The sequence below is a fragment of the Rhinoraja longicauda genome, chromosome 21 (assembly GCF_053455715.1).
Source record: "Rhinoraja longicauda isolate Sanriku21f chromosome 21, sRhiLon1.1, whole genome shotgun sequence".
NCBI lineage: Eukaryota > Metazoa > Chordata > Chondrichthyes > Rajiformes > Arhynchobatidae > Rhinoraja > Rhinoraja longicauda.
In genome coordinates, this window is record NC_135973.1 from 18159275 (window position 1) to 18177676 (window position 18402).

Below are 18402 nucleotides of genomic sequence, written 5' to 3' on the forward strand. Positions count from 1 at the left end.
TCAGTTGTGTCCCCCCAGTGTGATGGCAGTCAGGGAGATTGGGCTCAATTACACATCACACATGACAGAGCCTCAGTAATCAGCACAGGATAGTTGGAAAACCTCGGCGATTGAGCATGGCACTGAGCTCATCCCTGCCCCCTGCCCCATTTCACGTACACATGCCGGGGTTTGGAATGGGGAATAATGGACTGTTTGCCTGTGATGTTCATTCTGTACAGGGATCGTTGTTCTTCCTTTGCGATCAACACTCTGATCAATCAGAACCCAAAAGTCATTTAGGTCAGACTATTGAGTCTACTCCGCCATTCAATCATGGCTGATCTATCTTTCCCTCTCAACCCCATTCTCCTGCCTTCTCCCCATAACCCCTGACATCCTTACTAATCAAGAATCTATCATTCCCCACCCTCCTACTACAGAAATTCCTCCTCATCTCCTTTTTTAAAGGTATGTTCATTTATTCTGAGGCAGTGGCCTCTGATCCTAGACTCTCCCACTAGTGGAGATATCCTCATCTCTATGACGAATATTCGATCTCCTCTCATGTTTGGGGTGAGAAAGAACAAGTCAGAAGCCTGCAACCTGTTAGTTCCAACCTGCTAGTTCTAACTTGAGAATGAAGCCATCAAAATTAGCACAGAGAGGAGTTCACGAACCCCTTCATCATCATCATCAGAGAAACTAACAGGGGAAGAAGGTCCTGCAGCCGTGTTCAGTGCATCAGGTCTCAGCTGATTTCAGTGTACAAGCACAGCGTGTACCAGACCGTGCACAGCACAACTGAGCAGGACAGGGATAGCCAAATTTCTTGCTCTGACAAAAATACAACTCGACAGTCGCCAGCAACCTAAACACAGAAGAGACACTTGTAAATGTGAACATGTAGTTGACCTCAGAGACCCAATAAAATTACTTCAGTGGCAACGTGAGTAACCTTTTTGTTGTCAGTAGTTATTTAATATAGTTTAGAGATACAGCATGGAAATAGGCCCTTTGGCCCATCAAATCCGTGCCGACCATAGATCCCCGCAAGCTTACACTATCCTACGCACACTAGGGACAATTTACAATTATACCAAGCCAATTAACCTACAAACCTGTATGTCTTTGGAGTCTATTGCTGACATTATATGCTGGCATTATTATACAGCAGTATTAAATGGAAACTCAGCATGTCATTACATTAGAAATGCTGCTAAACAGCTCCAAATCAATCCACTTAAATCAACTGTGAAATGACCTTGAACAATCCCCACATCCTAGTAACATGGCCTTGGCAATTAACAAATCCATAACATTGAGACATAGGAAATAGGACAGGCATAGGCCCTTCAGCCCTTCAAGGCTGCTGTACCGTTCAATGTGTTCATCCAGATTCAGTCCCTTCCAGCTTTCTCCCTGTATCCCTTCATCTCTCCCTTGGACAATATTTGACTCCTCCTTGAATACATTTAATGCTTTGACCTCAATAGCTATCAGCAATAGGAAATTCCACAGGTTCATCAATCTCTAAGAGAAGGGATTTCTCCTCATTTGTTCTCAGAGCCTTCCTTGTATCCTTCACCTGTTAACCCTGTTACTGCCCGCCCCCTCCCCCCCCCCCCCCCCCCCCCCCCCGGGCCATCGGAAACATCTTCCCTACATCCAGTCTGTTCTATTGGCCCAATCCTTGACCTGTCATAGTATGTCTCAGGGGCGACTAATCCAGTTGTCTATCTGGCAAGGCCAGAGGTCCTGAGTGTTTACTTAAACACTGCAATACCCCTGTAAAATGTTTGAAAGATCAGTGTTTGAGGGCAATGGCGAACAGGAACTGAAGAGGAGATGAAGCCTGGGGCAGGTCAGCCCGGATCATGTTGAATGGTAGGGCAGGATTGAGGGGCCTAGTGGCCTACTCCTGGTGACTTCTGACCGCCTAAGTAAATATCTCCAACTTCATTAACCACATGATAGGACAATCCTCTCGTCCCTGGTATTAGCCTGGTGAATCTCCTTTGGACTTCCCCCAATGCCAATGTATCTGATCCTGCGTAAGGGGACCAAAACGGTGCTCAGTTATCCAGGGGTGGGCTGACCAACAACACTTTCTCATTTTTATACTGCAACCCTCTTGCATTAATGTTCAATTTGTAATATAGCGAAATTTGCTCTGACGAACGGTTGCCGACCAAAATATTGATAGCTTCTCGATCCATAAAAAAGAAACTTACACAAAAAGAGTTCAAGTTCTGGCTGGAAATGGGGCAATGATCTGTGAAGGTTGGCATGTCGTTCTGTAAAGCCGTGTTCGACTTTGCTTGCCATGAGGACAGTCCTTCCCTCACTCTCTCACTCTCTTTCTGCCAGGAGCGGTTGTACTTTGTGATGGAGTATGTGAATGGAGGTGACCTCATGTACCAGATTCAGCAAGTTGGCAGATTCAAGGAGCCCCATGCTGTGTAAGTTTCTGTCTTACCACGGAACCTATTGCTGCCTTTACTTTGGTAAAGTTCTTCTACTGCTGCACACCCCAACATTTCTTCACTTTATCAATCCAGTCAAGTCATGTGGCAAGTTCATCTTTTTTTCCAGCTTCATCCTCCCTACGCCATCAGTCAAGGGTCCTGACTTAAAACGTCGCCTGTCCATTCCCTCCACAGATGCTGCTCGTGTTCCTCCAGCACTTTGTTTTTGCTTAAAATTCCATCATCTACAGTCTCTTGTGACTCCCAAGTTAACAATCCCAGGAGGTTGTGGTTTTAGCTCCCCTCCTGGATATCAATATAAACCCAGCTCTATTCTGTTGACCGAGGGATGCATAAGCAGAGATGTATCTTGGGGGAAGATGAGTGCATCCTCGTGAGAACATCAAGAAATTAACGTGTCTCTCCTGTAAACAGGACCATAATCTAAATAGTTGGGAGGAAGATTCAGGTAAGTGGAGGTTTAGAAAGTTAGACAGAAAGGACTTGGTGATAGTGCAATAGAGCAAAGCTGACAGGAAGAGACCAAGCATACATCTGAAAATAGAATCAGCGCATAGAAAAATGGTAAAAAGTGGCTAAAAGGTTCTTTGCCTGAGCCAAAAAAGTATTTACAATGTGATACCTGAATTAACATCAGAGTAAGGAGAAACAGTTCATGTTTAAAGCTCAGGACCCTGTGACAGACAAAGATTCTGATGATGGATCCCAGACCTAAAACATAAATTGTTTCACTTTCCACCGATGCCACCTGACTTGCTGAACGTTACCAACGTTTTCTGTTTTTGTTCCAGATTTGTAATATCTGCAACTTTTTTGATTTTCTATGGCATTGGGGGTACTATTAGAAATGGGATATCCAGTAGCCACTGGTAATGACATAGTTATAAAATGATTAGTATTGGGAATTGAATATTCCAGGACACTTGTCTTTTCAGAAGGCTCAGCAGAACGGAAAGGTGGGAAACATTGTTAATTGAGATCACTGGCTTGTTAAAGAAAAGTCTTGTTTCAAAGATCAGGGTGTAGAATCAATTTGGATGGAGCAAGGGGAGAATCGACAAAAGTGTCATAAAGTCATAGAATCACACAGTGTTGAAAAAGTCCAACTTGCCCACACCAACCAACATGCCCCATCTACTCTAGTCCCACCTGCCTGTGTTTGATCCATATCCCTCTAACCCTATCTAATCCCTCTAAACCTATCCTAATAGACAATAGACAATAGACAATAGGTGCAGGAGTAGGCCATTCAGCCCTTCGAGCCAGCACCGCCATTCAATGCGATTATGGCTGATCACTCTCAATCAGTACCCCGTTCCTGCCTTCTCCCCATACCCCCTCACTCCGCTATCCTTAAGAGCTCTATCCAGCTCTCTCTTGAAAGCATCCAACAAACTGGCCTCCACTGCCTTCTGAGGCAGAGAATTCCACACCTTCACCACTCTCTGACTGAAAAAGTTCTTCCTCATCTCCGTTCTAAATGGCCTACCCCTTATTCTTAAACTGTGGCCCCTTGTTCTGGACTCCCCCAACATTGGGAACATGTTTCCTGCCTCTAAGAGGCAACCGTGGCTGACAAGGGAAGTCAAGAACAGTATAAAAGTAAAAGAGAAGACGTATAACATAGCAAAGATGAGTGCGAAGCTAGAGGATTGGGCAACTTTTAAAGATCAACAGAAGGTAACTAAAAAGGCAATATGGGGAGAAAAGATGAGCTATGAAGGTAAGCTAGCCATGAAGGATAGTAAAGGCTTCTTTAGGTATGTGAAGGGAGAAAAAAAAAGTTAAGCCAAATGTGGGTCCCTTGAAGACAGAAACAGGTGAATTTATTATGGGGAACAAAGAAATGGCAGACGAGTTGAACAGGTACTTTGGTTCTGTCTTCACCAAGGAAGACACAAACAATCTCCCAGGTGTACTAGGGGTCAGAGGACCTAGGGTGTTAGAGGAACTGAAGGAAATTCACATTAGTAAGGAAATGATGTTGGGTAGACTGATGGGATTGAAGGCTGATAAATCCCCAGGGCCTGATGGTCTGCATCCCAGGGTACTCAAGGAGGTGGCTCTCGAATCAGAATCAGAACTACCTTGATTGTCATCCAAAAAAAACAAGTCTTTTGGACGAGATTTCGTCACCCACAGTGGACGCATTGGTGATCATTTTCCAATGTTCTATAGATTCTAGATCAGTTCCTGTGGATTGGAGGGTAGCTAATGTTATCCCACTTTTCAAGAAAGGAGGGAGAGAGAAAGCAGGGAATTATAAACTAGTTAGCCTGACATCGGTGGGGGGGAAAATGCTGGAGTCGATTATCAAAAATTGAATAGCGGTGCATTTGGATAGCAGTAACAGGATCGGTCCAAGTCATCTTGGATTTACGAAGGGGAAATCATGCTTGACAACTCTTCTGGAATTTTTTGAGGATGTAACTAGTAAAATGGACAAAAGAGAGCCAGTGGATGTAGTGTACCTGGATTTCAGAAAGCCATTGATAAGGTCCCACAAAGGAGATTAGTGGGCAAAATTAGAGCACATGGTATGGGGGTAGGGTATTGACATGGATAGAAAATTGGTTGGCAGACAGAAAACAAAGAGTTGGGAGTAATGGGTCACTTTCAGAATGGCAGGTAGTAACTAGTGGGGTGCCGCAAGGCTCGGTGCTGGGACTGCAGCTATTTACAATATACATTAATGATTTAGATGAAGGAATTAAAAGTAATATTAGCAAATTTGCAGATGACACAAAGTTGGATGGCAGTGTGAACTATGAAGAGGGTGCTATGAGGATGCAGAGTGACTTGGGCCGGTTAGGTGAGTGGGCAGATGCATGGCAGATGCAGTATAATGTGGATAAATACGAGGTTATCTCCTGGAGGCAAGAAAGGGAAGGCAGATTATTATCTGAATGGTTTCAGGTTAGGAAAAGGGGAAGTACAACAAGACCTGGGTGTCCTAGTACATCAGTCACTGAAAGTAAGCATACAGGTACAGCAGGCAGCGAAGAAAGCTAATAGCATGTTGGCCTTCATAACAAGTTGAGTAAAGGAGCAAAGAGGTCCTTCTGCAGTTGTACATGGCCCTGGTGAGACCACACCTGGAGTATTATGTGCAGTTTTGGTCTCCGAATTTGAGGAAGGACATTCTTGCTATTGAGGGAGTGCAGCGTAGGTTCACGAGGTTAATTCCCGGGATTGTGGGACTGTCTTATGATGAAAGAATGGAGCGACTGGGGTTGTATTCACTGAATTTAGAAGGATGAGAGGGGATATTATAGAAACATATAAAATTATTAAGGGATTGCACAAGCTAGATGCAGGAAACATGTTCCCAATGTTGGGGCAGTCCTGAACCAGGGGCCACAGTTTAAGAATAAGGGGTAGGCTATTTAGAACTGAGATGAGGAAATACTTTTTCACACAGAGAGTTGTGAATTTGTAAAATTCTCTGCCTCAGAAGGCAGTGCAGGTCGATTTACTGGATGCATTCAAAAGAGAGTTAGATGGAGCTCTTAGGTCTGGTGGAATCAAGGGGTTTGGGGAGAAGGCAGGAACGGGGTACAGATTGTGGATGATCAGCCATGATCACATTGAATGGCGGTGCTGGCTCGAGGGGCCGAATGGTTATTGTCTATGTATCTATGTATAAAATCACTTGGGATTATCCTTAATGCTATCAGCCAGAGCTCCATCTAACTCCTAACTCCTGTCCCCTTTTTGCCCTTTTGATTTCCTTTTTTAACTCAATAGTCAATAGTCAATAGTCGTTTATTTGTTACATACACATAAATGTGTAGTAAAATGAAACATTACCCGCAGTTGAACAATAAGACCAATAAGATTAATCAATAAAAATGCAATAACACATACAATCACAACTAACACCAAACAAAAAGAAACATCCATCACAGTGAGTCTCCTCCAGTCCCTCCTCACTGTGATGGAAGGCCAGAATGTCTTTTTCTCTTCCCTGCCGTCTTGTCCCGCGGTCAGGCTGTTGGAGTTGCCACGTCGGGGCGGTCGGGGCTCCCGATATTGAAGCCCTCCTTAGTTCCCGAAACTCCTCCAGGAATACACTTGATCCCAGCTGCCTACAAATGTCCCATGCCTCCTTCTTACTCTTGACCAAAGCCTTAATTTTCCTTGTCATCCAAGCATCATTACGTTTGCCTGCCTTGCCCTTCACTCCAACAGGGATGCTCATGTCCTGAACTCTTGTCAGCACACTTTTTAAAACATCCCAATTTCCTGACATTCCTTTTCCTTCAAACAACCTACTCCAATCAACTTGAGCGAGTTCCTGTCTCATAGTCTCAAGCGTTTGATCCCAGGACTTTTTAACTCCGAAGTGGATCCCACTGAACCAAGGCTGAACTTAAAAATACATTTCCGGAGCAGTAAAAGTGTCCACAAATTTCAATTTCCCCCAAAGCACAGGTGTTTGCCCAGACGATCTAGGGCAAGTGAACCTGGGGTGTTTCCAGATCTGAATTGTTGTTTAACATTGCTTTGAGGAGCCCCATTACTGTTGGGTCCGTAGGGAGCGGGGATGGCTGTGACAGCAGCACCCCACTGATGTACTCAGGCTTCGGTGGGACACAGTGATCAACGTGTGTGTGGGCCTTGGGGGTGCCTGCCCCACTGACTCTTTATTCACATCCCTCTGTTTTTGTAGGTTCTATGCGGCTGAGATTACCGTTGGTCTCTTCTTCCTCCACAATCATGGCATTGTTTACAGGTGAGTGTTGCACCTTGCGCCCAATGTGACAAGTCGGGGCTGTGCTCACGAGCGGAGTTGTGGGGAACTGAAGATGTAATCCAATGGCAGATAACACCAGGGGTTAGTCATTCTGATACCATCCGGCATTCACTCAGTCAAAACAGACAAAGCAATAGCTCCTCCCCATCCCTTTCCACCAATATTTAACAAATAACTATCTTCCTCGAATGTTTACCTTCTTTATCTTATAGAGAGAGCCTGAAAGCCTGGTGACACATGGCAGTGTTGAATCTCTCCAACCAAGTGATCATCACAAAATGGGGCAGGCTTAAGTCCACATTGAGAGGGTTCACACCTGCCTTGCTCATCTCTCTATCTCTACAGTTGATAACCTTAATTTTTGTTCAGCTCCTGTGCACAATAACAAGCACAAGAGCCAGGTAACCTGTGCTGTAAACCAGTCCGTGCTGATTATCTGAAGGAGCCCTGGCCAGTCTGGCACAGGCACTGTCTTCCATACAATTGAGAGCAACTACAGGAGGCACTGCCTCAGGAAAGTGGCACCTATCCTCATGGAAACCCATCATCCAGGCCATGCCCCCCTTCTTGCTGCTACTGTTCAGCAGGAGGTACATAAGCCTGAAGTCCCACACTACCAAGTTTAGGAACAGCTACATTCCTACAGGTTCTTGAACCAACCTGCACAACCCTAATCCTACCTCGACATGGGAACACTGACCATCTCTTGCATTACCTTAGACTTGTTTTCTGATAATGTTTTGCACTAATGTAATTTTAATGGGGATTAATGGCAGCCTTTTACTTTTCCCTGACTTCCCAAACTTATGTGTAATCTATGTATAATTTACATTTGGTGAGCAATGTGACAATAAACATTATATGACTTGACTTCACTTGAGCTTGTTCCAGTTAAACAGCTACACAACATGGAAACAGGTTCTTCGGGCCAACATGAGTTTACTTTAGAATTTAGAGATACAGCGTGGAAACAGGCCCTTTGTGCCCACTGGGTCCACGCCAACCATCGATCATCTGTACACTAGTTGTATGTTACCCCACTTTCTCATCCACTCCCTTCACAGCAGGGGTATTTTACAGAAGCCAATTAACCTACAAACCTGCAGGTCTTTGGAATGTGGGAGGAAACCAGAGCACCCAGTGAAAACCCACAGGGTCACAGGGATACTACGCACAAACAGCACCCATAGTCAGGATCAAACCCAGGTCTCCAGTGCTGCGAGGTAGAATCTCTGCCGCTGCACCACTGTGCCGCCCCGTGCCAATCAAGTTGGCACTGGGCCAGTGGCTGCTAGAGCCCATCACCATCAAGAAAAAGTAAGGATTAAATTCGGATATCGCCAGCCACCCAAATGATCCTCTCCAAATGCAGGTTTTTTTTGGCAAGATTACTCTTTTACTGACTGTGGCTGGTTCCTTGTTTCATTTTCTCCTCACTTTACAGTTTTAACTTTTTGTTAAGTGTTATCATTATATTTCCTCTTCCTTTATTTCATCCTCTCCCTGAGCATTGCAACCTCTGGGAGTGCTTGCTTCAGTACATCAGCTCCGCCTCGCCCTACCAATACCTTTCCCCTTCTCCACAGCTCACCTTCCTCCTCCAGCCAGGCTTCTGGGTGGGTGCGTCTAAACAATTTTTCCCACCCCCAGCTAGTCTCTGTTGATCTTCTGTACCACTTCTACAGCAGCTCAGGGTCTCTGTTTCCAGATAATCCTCTTTGGTGGCTTCAGGAAGCCCACAGTTGTCCACTAGTGCTCCTCATTCCTTGGTCTAAGCAGGTCCCATGTCCCGTCTGGTGGGTCAAAAAGATTTTTTTGAGGGAGGTGGACTTGACTTTCCTCCCACACCCACCACAAGGAATCGGATTCTCCTTTTCCCATCAGGCAGCTCCTCACCACCTGCTTTTCCTGTAGTCTCAGAACAGTACGAGAATGATCCGCTACTTCATCTTCCTCTCTGTCTGGTCTTCATGAAGATTCCTCCTTGCTCTTTAATAGAGTCAAGGCCCTCTGAGGATGCCTCCAGAGACCCCCTTCAGCTTGTGTACCTGAGCCAACAACAACAATCCCCACCATGGCCCACCATGAATCTGTCAAGAACCTCAACCGTTATTCCTGCCCAGATGTTTGGACCGAGTCAGGCAGTGGAGACAGCTTCCTTGCACATCCTCAGTAACGTAAGTACGGTGCTGGTGGAGGCTGTATGTAACTCTTGGTACTTTAACCACCCACAGAGATCTGAAGTTGGACAATGTGATGCTGGATTCGGAAGGGCACATAAAGATTGCTGATTTTGGCATGTGCAAGGAGAACATGGGGGACGGGGTGACAACCAAGACCTTCTGCGGTACTCCTGACTACATCGCTCCTGAGGTAAGGAGTAATGTCAGCAGTCTGGCACTGGCTTCGAGGAGGTATTGAATTCGGCAGTAAGGTGACCAAGAGCATATGCTCACATAGGAACAGGCAAAGGTCTTCAGCTCCAGAAGCCTGTTCTGCTCTTCACTCATGCACCTCAACTCCACGTTCTCACTTTCCTGACCTAGAAACACTGATCATACTTAGTTTTAGATTTTCAGGTGCCTTTTTATGGGATTTCAGTGGAGTGCAGGGGGGAGTGAAGAGTTCATTACTGGGCAGTGTCTCTCATTGCAGTGATGTGGCAGAATGCTGCGAGCACACTCCTTGCTCCATGGACCGTAGTGGATGTAGCACCAGGGACAGCCCTCGTCCAACATTCTCGCCCACCCCATCTCCCATCATGATTCATGAACACCATTTTAAAACTAAGGGCAATACAACTTTTTGCAAGGAACTGTAGATGCTGGTTTACATAACTAAACACAGTGCTGGAGTAACTCATGTAGTCAGGCTGTATCTCTGGAAGACATAAATAAGTGATGTTTCAGATTCGTACCCTCCTTCAGAATGATTGTAGTACAGGGGAAGGGGGAACTGGAATAGAGGTGGGGCTGGGACAAAGCCTGCCAAGTGATGGGTGGATACAGGTGAAGAGGGACTTCATTGGCAGACAGGTGGACAAAGCTAGAGATGAAAAGGAGACAAAAGGGTGTAAGATAAGGAGAGAGGAGGAGGAGTGAAATGTGATGCCAAGGGAAGGGATATAGGTGGAAGAGCATGGAGGAAGGGGGGGTGGGATAGTGGGAGAAATGGGTGCACAACCAGGTGGGGCACAGGAGAGAGTTGGGTATGAGGGGAGCGATTTTGATGTTACCTAAAGTTGCAGAATCTAACTTTATGTTGGGTTGTAAGCTACCCGAGCAGAATATGAGATGCTGTTCCCCTGGTGTTGGGTAGCTCAATTATATGAACATTGAATTCTCCAAATTTAGTAACACGGACCCACCCCCACCCACCCCCTGCCCCCCTCTTTTTCTCCCTCTCTTTCCTGTTCCCCAGCGAGGAGCGCTCCCATTTTTCCCACAACCCTGCCCCCCCTTCCCCGTCTGCCTCTATCCCTTCCTGTGACTTCATATTTCATTCCTCCCCTTATCTTACACCCTTTTGTCTCCTTTTAATCTCTAGCCTTTGTCCACCCATCTGCCAATCAAACGCATCCTCAACTGTATCCGCCTGTCACTTGCCAGGCTTTGTCCCATCCACACCTCTTTTCCTGCTTTCTCCCCCTCCCTGCTACAAGAAGGATCCCGACCCGAAACTTCACCTATACATGCCCTTCAGAGATGCTGCCTGACCCGCTGAGTTACTCCAGAACTTTGTTTTTTTAATACATGAATCATTGATATCATTTCCATCTCAGAATTAGGAAGTGTTATGAGGAGATTTCTGAGCTGTGCATCTGAAACAAACATATCTAGATTCAATTGTTGATCGGATGCTTACAGCATAGAAGGTCAAAGTATAGTTCCAACAGGAACATGCTCCCCAAACCAAACCATCCAGAGGATCTGTAGCCCTGGACCGATGAATTGTGCTGTCTTTTTTTTGTGTAAATGTTTCAGAATCTTAGGCTGACAGCACACACACGTCTCACCCAAATCACAGTGTGTGTTTGCAGTGATGTGCAATGTGGACATGTGCTAGCTATGAGCTGCTGCCGCTCTCTCTGATGCAGGATGTCCTTGTGCAGTGTAAGCACAGACTGGTGATTCTGTTGACTGTGCAGGAAGACTGGCGCATTATGCCAGAGGCCTGTTCTGTAAACTGGGGGGTTTAACGCATTGAACAAATGAAGCTTTAATCAGGCTTCAGCTGTAGCCAGGCATATTTCCATTGATTTGTAAAAGATTTTCGTCTCGCCTAATATCTCTGGTGCTTCTGCCGTGCCTTTCCCGCACCAGCCCACACTGGGCAAACTGGAGCTGGGTCATTGGGTCAACAGCAACAGGCCTTCAGCCCATACTATCCATACTGACCATAGGTTGTAAGTGGGAGCATCATTCATCGGCTCTGGTCTGACTTGCTGATGGCAGGTGAATGTCAAATCATCGAGAAAATGACGCAGTGTGAAAGCAAGCCCTTCATCCACTGAGTCCGTGCTGACCAATGTACATCCACCCACACTGATCCCATTTCATTCTGCCCACATTCCCATTAATATCCCTCTCCAGATTCCATCCTTTATCTACACACGAGGCACGAGTAACCAACTAACCTACCGTCTGCACATCTTTAGGAAGTTGGAAAAATAAACGGAGCACCCGGATGAAACCCACGCGGTCACAGGGAGAATGAGTATTTTCCACACAAAATACTGGAGATCAGGTTTGAACCTGGGTCTTTGGAGCTGACGGACAGCAGCTACCATCACAGTGCTCTGTGAGATGCTGTGGTATGGCCTGGCACATCTCCAGCCACCATACTTAGCCTGGTTGTTGGAGACATTGACAGAGATCCTGGTGTGTTTTAAACTGGTCTGGCTCTGCACCATTGATGTTAAAACTAACAAAATCATTTCTGTCATTTCAGATCATTGCTTATCAGCCGTATGGAAAGTCTGTGGACTGGTGGGCTTATGGAGTGCTACTGTATGAGATGTTGGCAGGACAGGTAAAGACTTCATAGAACCTGCTGCAAGTGTTTGCAGCTGGAAGAAAATAATATTCTGGCAGCGGTTGCCTGGAACTGATTCCAGTACTAGTTAACTAGACCATTTAGAACGGAGATGAGGAAGAACTTTTTCAGTCAGAGAGTGGTGAAGGTGTGGAATTCTCTGCCTCAGAAGGCAGTGGAGGCCAGTTCGTTGGATGCTTTCAAGAGAGAGCTGGATAGAGCTCTCAAGGATAGCGGAGTGAGGGGGTATGGGGAGAAGGCAGGAACGGGGTACTGATTGAGAGTGATCAGCCATGATCGCATTGAATGGCGGTGCTGGCTCGAAGGGCTGAATGGCCTACTCCTGCACCTATTGTCTATTGTCTATAATCTGGTAGTGATGTGTACATTTGAGTGTGTGTTTGGCTTTATATATGCATTTGTATCTGTGTGAACTGTGCACTTCTCTGGATCTAAGTTGTGGTGCACTTGGCCACTGACCACATGCGCACCCATGTCTGTATGAGTGCAACCCAGGTCTATGCATGCATCCTTTTACAACTGGGCCTGATTTCTCAACTTTCTCTTTTAATATATAGTTGGTCTAATTCCTGCTCTTTTTATGGTTTTTCAGCCTCCTTTTGACGGTGAGGATGAAGACGAGCTTTTCCAATCCATCATGGAGCACAATGTAACTTACCCCAAATCTATGTCCAAAGAAGCAGTATCCATTTGTAAAGGGGTAAGTTCGGACTGACCTCTATGCTGCCATATTCAATGGGAGGGAAAGGCTAGGGTACCTCAGCAATGTGTAAATGTAGGAAATTTGAAATGAGGAAGAGACTGAAAATGTCTTCAAATTCTCAAGGATAACTTGCGTCAAAGATCTACACAGGGCGAGTCCACTGCTTCGAGACCTCCGCCTGCTCCTGAAAAAGCAAGGCAATGGCAATGGAAAAATGTTCGGCCCATTGGAACTATTGAACGTCATTTGCAGCGATAGAGATTGTATGGGAGATGTTACAGCAAGTAATATCCTGCTCAGTGCAGCATCTGAAATAGATGCCGGATGTTTAATCAAATAGGATGTAATATACTGCATGCACGGAGGGTGTACAGTACATGAAAGATTGGAGGGAGCATCTGGCACTGACACAGAACCTCATACCATTTGTATTCAATGTCCTTCCACTCATCAGTCCATTCATCAGTCCATACATCAGAATTGCTTCCTGTTCCCCCAGGCCGAATTAATTCCGAGCTTCGAGGCTATCTCTTCAAAGCTGAAGTAAATTAGAATAACACTACATCTTATCTGTCCAGCCTTATTTCCCATGCAGTCAATCAAACCAGAAAGAAGAAGCTGTCAATGAAGAGATGATAATTGCAGCATCTGTTATCTGTTCGTTCACTGAATTCTTGCAGGCCAATGAGATCAGCCACCATCAAATTATAGAAAAACTGCAAAGGCAGCAGCTTCACTGAATTAAATGTGCAGCCACGTCCACACAGCGTTCAGAATCCAAAGGTTAATGGAGATCAGTGAGGGCGATGTGAAAAATCTACATTTGACATCCCAAAAACATTTGAAATGTTATATTTTACACTTTAATTAACTGATCTCAAGCAAAATTAAAACAATTAACTACAAGTGAGTATGAATTTTATTAAGATAATTGTGGGATGGGAAGCAAATGGAAATGAAATGCAATGGTGCTTGAACCCTTTTTCTGATTCAGCAGTTTGGAGAGCAACAGAATTATTTGGTAAATTATGTATCTCTTGAGGAAACTCGTGGGTATTTTCTTGAAGGGTCACTCATCAAAGCTCTTGGTTAAATTGTGTTTTTTTTTTAAATCAGGAATGCCCATGTGTGCAGCTTAGATTGCTGATTCATTCATTCAATTTTTTATGAAGGTACACTCACTTCTAGGATTAATCCTTAACCATCACCTTTCCATTCTTAATGGTTTCTGCCAGCCAATAAATATATTAAAACGTCTGTGGGAATGAGAGGGCAGTTGTTTGAGCTGCGTTTCTGTTCCAAGCTGTGAGTGGAATAATTCTGGAGACTACAAAAAAACGACACAAGGTGCAAATATTTTCTCCAATTCCCCCTCCCCTTGTCCCCTTCCTACAATATTCCTTCCTCCGGCTTCACAATTCGCACCTCTTCTATCCTTATCTCACACTTTTTCTCTCTTCATCTCTGACCTCTGTTCAACCATCTACCTATCAACCCCTCCCCCTCCCCTCATCTCTATCCAACTATCACTTGCCAAGCTTTGTCCTGCCCCCACCTCTAGTTTTCTCTCTCTCCTTCCCCCCCCCCCCCCCCCCCCCGCACCACAATGACTCTGAAGAAGGATCCCAACCAAAAAATTTGCCTAATAGGGGTATTGGCAGTTTCCCTAACATCCCACAGGGGAAGTATGCAATGGCCCTAACTGCCATTGTTACTGCACTGGACCAAGGAAAGTTTTCAAAAGAAAAAAAATACAAGGCTGTACCTTATCAAGCTGTCACCCTCCAAGCCAAAGCCTCATTCTTACTCTCCACACAGCACTTAAGCCCCTTGAGCCAAAACCTTCACACTCACCCTCCACAAAGTCACTCCCAACACAGCCACTCCGCTTTTATCTACCATCCTTTTATACACCCACAGGGAGTAGTCACTAAAGGATGTCAGCTCTTTACGTCAATTGTCTGGTCTCTTTAAAAGTCCTGTTTGGTTTACTTTGGCGATACAGAGCAGAAACAGGCTCTTCGGCCCACTGTGTCCATGGCGATCAGCGATCCCCACACACTAACACTATCCTACACCCACAAGAGACAATTTACAATTTTTACAAAGCCAGTTAGCCTACAAACCTGTACGTCTTTGGAGTGCGGGACTAAACCAGAGCTCCCGGAGAAAACCCACTCAGGTCACGGGGACAACGTACAAACTCTGTACAGATAGCACCCGTAGTCAAGATCAAACCCGGGTCCCTGGCGCTATAAGACAGCAACTCCACCACTGCGTCACCACGCCAGCCTGCGCACAATAGGATCCAGGGCCACCTTCACCGAGTCCGCACCGACCAGCGATCCCAGCAGATTAACACTATCCTACACTAGGGACAATCTTTACATTTATATCAAGCCAATTAACCTACGAAACCTGTACATCTTTGGAGTGTGGGAGGAAACCAAAGTTCTCTGAGAAATTCCACACGGTCATGGGGAGAACGTACAAACTCCATACAGACAAGCACCCGTAGCCAGGATTGAACCTGGGTCTCCGGCCTTGTAAGGCAGCAACTCTACCGCTGCGCCACCATGCCGCCCATAACAAGGAGAAAGGAACCAGAAATGACAAGAAACTCCTTCAGTGCATAGTTTATAACTGGTGTGAGGAGACATCCCTTCATGCAAAGTGTGATCAATGGTTGGAATGGACTTTGGATAGAGCAGAGGGGGATGAACCCTGCCATTAAAAATGACGTTAGTGTGATTATTGCTATGAATGTGAGAAGTCAGCTGAGATAAGTGAGATTGTCATCTCCATGTTTACAATTTCCTTTTTGATCACAGCTTTTAACAAAGCATCCAGCGAAGCGCCTGGGCTGCGGTCCTGAGGGGGAGCGAGATATCAAGGAACACGCGTTTTTCCGATGGATTGATTGGGAAAAGCTGCAACACATGGAAATTCAGCCTCCGTTCAAGCCAAAGGCGGTAAGTTAGATCAAACTCTCCTTCTCAGACATATTACAGAGAATGATGGTGCAACGGTAAACTTCTGTCTGATGTGTTCACGGTACGTGGCCCACGCTGGCAATGCCGGCAGCTGCCATCCCAAATGGCCCTTTTACTGAGGAGGCAATTAACAGGTAGTCACAGTCGTGGGTCTGGAATCGTGGACAGCAGCTTTCCTTCCAGAAAGACATTAGTGAAGCAGCCAGGCATGTTTATACAACAATCCACCAGTTTCACGGCCATCGTCTGAGACTGCATTTATTTTTCAATGGTAGATGTAATAAATTGCTTATACTGAAATTCCCCAGCTTCCAGGGTAAGATTTAAAGCTGCCTCTCAGGCTCACTGGTCCAGAACTCTCACTGCTTATGCAGTAAATTAATCAGTGCAATGCCGTATCCCAATAAAATTGGGGCGCTTTAGGTGTGGATCAGAGAATTAGTTAAGACCAATATTTTATTGTCAAGGACGCGATGCAACCTACATTTTCACTCCAAAATGAACCTCTTGGCATCCCAATAAATACACACTCCCACTGACCTTTCCATCATTCCCCTTCCACGGATTCATCAACAAACAGGCACCTTGCACTGACTCCTTGACAAGCATGCACCTTGTGAAGAATCCCCAACAAACAGACATCTGATCCAGAGAGGTACACACATACCTGAAGGTTCTTGAAACAAACGTAATACACAGTCGCTCTGCTTCTACCTGTAACTACTGTGCACCTCCTGTAAGGAAGCTGGAACAGAGTCCTCAGTATACACACATGTCCTATATACACTGGACAAGGTCAGTGGGTCAGGCAGCATCCGTAAAGGAATATGGGCAGTCAACATTTCGGGGTCACGATTCTTCAGGGTGTTCCTCGGCCAGTTTGTGTTTTCCAGCATCTGCAGTCCCTTGTGTCTCCCTAAATATACTCCCTGACAACACAGCTTTTGATCTAACCCTGACCCCTTCAGATTGACTACATAAACATAAATTGGAATTATGGAATTAAACAGTTGATTTAACCTGCTGAGGGTGAGACAGCCCCTGTGGAGATGATTCATTTCTTTGTGCTGTTGATAGTTGTGTGTCCCTTAGCCCGTTTATTGCAGATTAAAGATTGACTCCCGGCATATGGTCTGAAGTGTAAGATTTTACATTTCAGTCCGTACAATGTCATTGCAATTATTGCACAGAAATTTCTTTATAGTAAATGTTTATTTTTTTGTGGAGGGTATGAGGGAGAGGATGAAAGTCCTCAGTGATAAGAAGGACACTTACGTACAATAGAATTAAAAAGAAGAAAACAGTAACATTGGGATGCTGAGCAACATTTAGCATGAACATAGTCATTTTTTATATTAACTGGTAGAAGCAGGTACTTGAGTTAAAGCAGACCAGCCATAGATCACATCAGCCAAGCACAACACGACATTGATGTAAGTCCTGGCGTTAGGCGTTATATCTGCCCAGGGACTGGATTTGCCAATTGATGTGGACACTTTGTTGGGGATTTCATCATGAGACTCCCTATCACCAATGACTGCCACCACAAGCAACCAATCTTCCCCAAGTTCAATATTTTAAAATCACACTCAGTCAGCTCCCAGCACTCTCTGGGAATATTGGTGTTTAATTTTTGGAAGTTGCAGGACAATTTTGCAGGGTTGGCAACCCTAGTGTGTATAGTAAGGAATCAGGAGTATCCTGGTCATTAGGAGTCAGGAGGATCCTGGTCATGTCCAATATCAGACAGCTCCTGACATTGGACAGATAGTGGTCAAGTCATCAATGTTTATGGGAAATTCTGACTTGGACCAATATCTTTACTGGTCAGTTGGTCCTACAAAATGCTGGAAAACTGAAACAAAAGCAAAATTGATGGAAACACTCAGCAGTCAGGGACAACTTGTGGAGAGAGTAATTCAGCTGAAGGTTTCATCAGAACTATGACAAGTTAGAAATCAAATTTGTTTTAAGTTGCAAGTGAGAAGTGGAAACAATAAGAAACTCTGCCAAAGGGTGGAGACTAAGTTTCTGCTTTCCTAGTTCTGATGAAGAGTCATTGATCCAAAACATTGACTGTTTCTCTCTCACACATGCTGCCTGACCAGCTGTGTATTTCCTGAGTTCTCTATTTTCTTCATTGCCTATGTCTGTTTGTTTCTCTGCAAATTTGTGTGTGATCACTCCCTCTTTCTCTCTTGTTCACACTCTCTTTCTCCCACTCTTTGTCTGCATGTTATGATTGGAAGAGGGCAATCGGAATTGGGAATTATTGGATTAGATAGTAATGAAAGACAAGTGGGAGAGTCCTTTCATCCGGGTCATTGAAGCAATGGATTGGGAAACGAGTTGGAGGGGGATCTCAGCTGTTGGGTTTGTCAAAGCCAGGTGGAATACAGTGGCAGCCGGGTTGGTTAGTTGGTGGGG

General features: G+C 45.2%; 1 protein-coding gene across 2 annotated transcripts in view; it reads left to right on the top strand.

The window, feature by feature from the left end:
* LOC144603983 (protein kinase C beta type) overlaps positions 1-18402 on the top strand; it is a 131621-nt gene that overhangs the window by 100260 nt on the left and 12959 nt on the right. For both annotated transcript variants that reach the window (XM_078417914.1, XM_078417913.1), the window contains exons 11-16: positions 2350-2441; positions 7141-7203; positions 9459-9597; positions 12175-12255; positions 12872-12979; positions 15814-15954. In XM_078417914.1, coding sequence (XP_078274040.1) covers positions 2350-2441; positions 7141-7203; positions 9459-9597; positions 12175-12255; positions 12872-12979; positions 15814-15954 — 624 coding nt within the window. The remainder of the gene's footprint in view (positions 1-2349; positions 2442-7140; positions 7204-9458; positions 9598-12174; positions 12256-12871; positions 12980-15813; positions 15955-18402) is intronic.